Source organism: Orycteropus afer, unplaced genomic scaffold (genome assembly GCF_000298275.1).
Source record: "Orycteropus afer afer isolate SDZICR_OR568_19922 unplaced genomic scaffold, OryAfe1.0 scaffold00429, whole genome shotgun sequence".
In the NCBI taxonomy this organism is placed as follows: Eukaryota; Metazoa; Chordata; class Mammalia; order Tubulidentata; family Orycteropodidae; genus Orycteropus; species Orycteropus afer.
Genome location: NW_006922016.1, coordinates 130,055 through 135,867, shown reverse-complemented (window position 1 = coordinate 135,867; position 5,813 = coordinate 130,055). Strand labels below are relative to the sequence as shown.

At 40.3% G+C, this 5,813-nt stretch overlaps 1 protein-coding gene across 1 annotated transcript in view; it reads left to right on the top strand.

The window, feature by feature from the left end:
• SUMF1 (sulfatase modifying factor 1) overlaps positions 1 to 5,112 on the top strand; it is a 197,502-nt gene extending 192,390 nt beyond the window's left edge. Inside the window, exon 9 of the mRNA XM_007954056.2 lies at positions 5,002 to 5,112. Coding sequence (XP_007952247.1) covers positions 5,002 to 5,112 — 111 coding nt within the window. The remainder of the gene's footprint in view (positions 1 to 5,001) is intronic.
• The last annotated feature ends 701 nt before the right edge of the window (positions 5,113 to 5,813 follow it).

The window sequence follows — 5,813 nt, the reverse complement described above, 5'->3', positions numbered from 1 at the left end:
AGAAAGATGTTTACTTGTGCTTTATTGACTATGCAAAGGCATTTGATTGTGTGGATCATGACAAATTATGGATAACATTGAGAAGAATGGGAATTCCTGAATACTTGATTGTACTCATGAGGAACCTGTACCGTGACCAGGAGGCTGTCATTCAAACGGAACAAGGGGACACTTCATGGTTTAAAATCAGGAAGGGAGTGTGTCAGGCTTGTATCCTTTCCCCATACTTATTCAATCTATATGCTGAGCAAACATTCTGAGAAGCTGGATTATATGAAGAAAAATGTGGCATCACAATTGGAGGAAGAATCATTAACAACCTGAGATACTCTGATGATACAACTTTGCTTGTTGAAAGTGAGAATGACTTGAGGCACTTACTGATGAAGATAGAGGAACACAGTCTGCAGTATGGTTTACATCTCAGTATAAAGAAGACAAAAATCATCACAACTGGCCAATAAGCAGCATCACGATAAATGGAGAGAAGATTGAGATTGTCAAAGAATTCATGTTGCTTGGTTCTACAATCGAGGCCAATGGAAGCAGCAGTCAGGACATTAGATGACGTGTAGCACTGGGCAGATCGGCTGCAAAGGAACTCTTTCAAGTGCTGAGGAGCAAGGATGTCTCCTTTAGGACTAAGGTGTGCCTGACACAGGCCATGATATTTCCAGTTGCCTGGTATGCATGTGAGAGCTGGACAATGAATAAGGGAGATCAAAGAAGAGTTGATGCTTTTGAGTTGTGGTGCTAGCGAAGAATGCTGAAGGTACCATGGACTGCCAAAAGAACTAACAGATCTGTCCTGAAGGGAGTGCAGCCGAGATGCTCCTTGGAAGCGAGGATGGCCAGACTTTATCTCACCTACTTTGGTCATGTTGTCAGAGGGGACCATTCCCTGGAGAAGGATATCATGCTCGGTAAGGTGGAGGGTCAATGAAAGTGGGGAAGGCCTTTGATGAGATGGATTGACACGGTGGCTGTGACAATGGGCTCAAGTATAGCAAGGATCATGGAGCTGTGCGGGATCAGGTGGTGTTTCATTCTGCTGTGCATGGGGTTGCTATGAGTCGGAAGCAACTAAGCGGCACCTAACAACAACAATAGCTATAGAATCATGGATTTCGCCCTTTCTTGTGAGCATATTAGCAACTATTTTATCTTCACAGTTCTAATTTGTGTCAAGCCCAAACTCCTCTTTATGCTGAGAAGACAGCCTGTGATGTGACTCCATCCTATTTATCCACCCACATTTCCTGTCTCTTGTTAACATCTTTATTCTCCTCATTGCTTTCGCCTGTACTTCTCATTTTTTAAATCTTGATGCAATTCAGCTCACATGTTGACTTCCCACACCAGCCTGTCTGAGGTAGTCACCTAGTCCCCTAGTCCCTTCTCCCTATTTTACTCTTGTCATAGATAACTGACCAGAAAGGATCTTCAGTGCACTGATATCTTTATTGTTTGACTACTCCCTATTGAATGTAAGCTCCCTGATAACAGGTACCTTGTCTATCATGTTCCTCTTGTATCCTTTGTGCCTAGAATAGTGTCTGACGTATTGTAAGCTCTCAAATATTTAATGAACAAATAAAACATGTTTAGACATTTTCAGATTATAGTTTTGCTATCCTCTTAATGTGTCTGAATTTTTCCAAGTTCATAGTTCTCATGTTATTGTTTTCACAACTTAACATGCCTTCTTTTTCTGCTTTCCAAATCCTGGAAATCAGTGCTACTCAAAGTGTGGGTCATGGGCCAGTAGCATCAGCAGCACCTAAAACTTGTTCAAAATGCAGGTTCTGAGGCCCCAACATACTGAATCAGAATAACTGGGTGTGAGTAATATGTATTTAAACTGTATTCAATACTAGCAATATGTATTTAAACTAGCTCTCCAGACTATTCTAATGTAGGCAAAGTCTTCCAGAACCACTGCCATGATCCTGTAAATCCCACTTAGGTCAAGGTCTGATTTAAAAAATTTTTCCTAAAGACTGGGATTATAAAAGAGACAATTATTTCCACCCGAATTAGTAATCTCACAACTGTTTAAACCTTACATGTTTTGTAGCTGTTGTGTAATCACTGTTTCCTTGGCTAGCCTGTGATTTCCACCAGGACAGAATCATGCCTAGACTCTGGGCTCCTCATGGGTGCACACAGGGGTCAGTCAGGAAATGCTTGACTTATTGTTTTCTGTTATGTGTGGTACAGTTAGGGAACAAGCATGTGATCTCTGGCTATCAGTCTCCTGAACTAATTCACTGTATATACAGAGATGCACTGGGGCCATGGATTATCCACAGGACCTTGGTTCTAGAAATACCAAAGCACTGTTGCTTTCGAGCTGCTCTGTGAGTAGTCCCCATGTAGAACAAGGCTCCTGCTGCATGTCTTGCATGGTCGGTCTCCTCTTGGCCTTTTGGAACTTTCATTGCACGTGGATAACAGATGCCATTAATTTTTTAAAAATTATTATTATTTAAAGCACTTTTTTTTTTTTTTTAATTCATCTTCCCTCTGCATGCCTGAGAATTGCTAATAGGTTATATTCCTCCCTGGCCACAAGGAAAATGAGGAAATTCGTTGCTATTGTTACACTATCTGTATAAAATAAAGCACCATCACTTTCTTTTTATGGTAGGAATGCTCCAGAGAATTTCTGTGTCAACTTTAGAAATAATTTTTATGAAGATTAGAAGTGTTCCATTTTTGTCAGAAGAGAATAATAAGACATTTTAAAAAATCCTCTTGCATGTCGACTTACCCCCCACACACACACCACCACCACCTTCAATTATCTCTTTTCCCTGAGACTCAAGAGTTATTCTACCTGATTCTTTGTGCGATTTCTTACCAACTGGCAGGAGCTGTAGATTCACTGGCCTAAGTCAGGGTTAATACTCCTGGTACACCGGGCAAATGGTTTATTTTCATTCTCTGTTATTTTGGATCAAAGAACAATCTCAAGGACATGAAGTTTCTGTGCATGGCTATTTTTGGAATCTGGAAGCTTTTATGTATTTGAGTCAAGTAATCTGTGGTTCTGCACTGAATACTTTTAGGTGTTGTGGGATATTTGTTGGACTTTTTTATATGTTTGTGTGAGTGTGTGTGTGTGCACACATGATGAATATGTAAGGTGGAGATGGTACAGAAGACACAAGATGTGGTTCCCTTTCCTTTGAGAGCATAGCTTCTTACTAGGGGAACAAGTGCATCATAGTTAGAATCAGAGGGTCTTGGTTGGATTCCTGCTTACTTTAACAACTATATGATCTTGAGTAACTTCCTTAATTTCTTTGGCTGTTATGACCAGATGAAATAACAAGATGAAAGCACCCTAGTACCATGTCTGGTGTGTAGCAGGTGCTCAGTGTCTTTACCCTGCTAATATAAAGTAAAACACAAATACAAAACACATCACAAAGATGGATAGCTTTTGAATTATTATTTGAACTCCAAAAGTAATGTTAAGTGCTTCTGTTGGCCCACAGCCTTGTCCACACTTGCTACTTGACTTGCCAATCTGCTGGATATGAAATGGTATCATAATGTTTTTCTTCATAATATCTCATAATATCTCGATTGATATTTATCTTTATTACTTGGTTTTAATGTCACTATCACTCTAAATGTAACAGTAACTTTTTAAATGGTAAAAGTAACAAAATACTTATTGTAGGAAATTTTGTAACCTCATTACCTGAGGATAACAACCATTAACATTGTGGTACATTCTGAGTCTTCCAGTCTTTTATATTCTTGGCATACATAATTATCTAGAATGAGATCACACTGTGCGCACAGTTTTTCACTTAACCTTTTATTATGAGAATTCCCTGTGTTATGAAATACTAATATATAAATAATAATATATATTATGAGAATTCCCTGTTATTAACTACTAATATATAAATAATATGTATTATGAGAAGCCCCTATGTTACTAAATACTAATAACATAGGGAATTCTCATAATAAAATGTTAAATGAAAAACTGTGCACACAGTGTGATCTCAATCTAGATAATTATATATGCCAAGAATATAAAAGACTAGATGAAAACATGGGAGCTCTGGTAGCATAGTGGCTAAGACACTTGCCTGCTAACCAGACGGCTGGTGGTTCAAACCCACCAGCCACTCCTCGGAAGGAAGGTTGGGCAATCCTACTTCTGTAGTGATACTGCCTCGGAAACCCAAGGAAGTGTCGCTATGAGTCGGGTTTGACTCGACAGCACATAACAACAACTAACAACACATGAAAACATAATTTTTAATGTCCCCATGTCCTACAAATGGTTAATGTACTTGCTGCTAACCAAAAGGTTGGAAGTTGGAGTCCACTCAGAGGTGCCTTAGAAGAAAAGCCTGGTGATCTACTTCTGATAAATTGTTGTTTGTTGTTGTGATGTGCCATCTAGTCGGCCCCGACTCATAGTGACCCCTCCTTGGGTTGCCGAGGCAGTATCACTACGGAAGTAGATTGCCCAACCTTCCTTCTGAGGAGTGGCTAGTGGGTTTGAACCTCCATTCTTCTGGTTAGCAGTCAAGTGTCTTAGGCACCAAGCCACCAGAGTTCCTTCTGATAAATTAGCCATTGAAAATCTTATGGAGCACAGTTCTACTGTGACACACATGGGGTCTCCATGAGTCTGCTCAACTTAGAATATTATCACATGGATGTGCCGTACTGTATAACCATTGGTTGTTAAAAGTTTTGTTTTTCACTGTTATAAGTAATGGTCACAACATCTCTGTATATACCTGTGTTGTGCTTATAAGGTAAAGTATGTTGGATAATATATGGTTGATTCTATACTTCCCTTTTCAGTATATACATGTTAAGTGAATGTGTGTGGGTGTTTGGAGAGGAGCATTGACTCTAGCGCTCTGTAACTTCTCTACAGCGGTTATTTTTGTAGAACATTCATCTGACAGATTAGAGCCTTCAACCAACTAGAACTTACCTTCCTTTTTATTCTCTGTACAGTCCTACTGCTATAGGTATCGCTGTGCTGCTCGGAGCCAGAACACACCGGACAGCTCTGCTTCGAATCTGGGATTCCGCTGTGCGGCAGACCTCCTGCCCACCATGGGCTAATAGCCAGGAGGAGCCTTTCCTAAATCCCAGAAGAAGTGGGGTCCAGCCTGCATTCAGCTTGCCTCAGAACTTTGCATGATCTCATGCAAAGGAATTCCCGCCCTGAGGTGGGCTACACACCTGCCCAATGGCCAAAGGAATCGTCTCGCAAGACCAAATCACTGATTAGTGTCAGTGCCATGCTTTATTGTCTATGGAGATCATTGCCATGTTTTACTTTTTAGGGTCTTCTTAAAGAGGATTGGGAGGCAGAGAGAACCCGGAGAGAACTGGGCTTCAGGGGGCCACGTTCTACCCAGGATCTGCTTCAGGGTTTAGATCCTGGATTCCCATACCTGACCTTCCTGGGCCTCAGTGCCCTTATTATCAGTTGAGGGGATGGACAACATGATTTCTGAGGTTCTCTCCAATTCAAAAATCCTAGGAGTGATATCAGATTCTATTGTGATGATTTCATAGTGAGAATATATGACAGATTTTTTTAACTATTTTTTTTTTCCATATGTGCACCTTGGGTTGGGTAATCCTAATCATGTAAGATAAGAGTTCTCTTATGTATTATTTTCAGAAAAGGGTTGGGGTGATGAGTCTTTTATATTCATACTGCACTTTGTTTTTCCTAGGAAATCAGTGTCTTTTACATTATTATGATGAATCCCACGTGGGCCAGTGATGGCATGCTAATGTTTAGTAATCTGAAC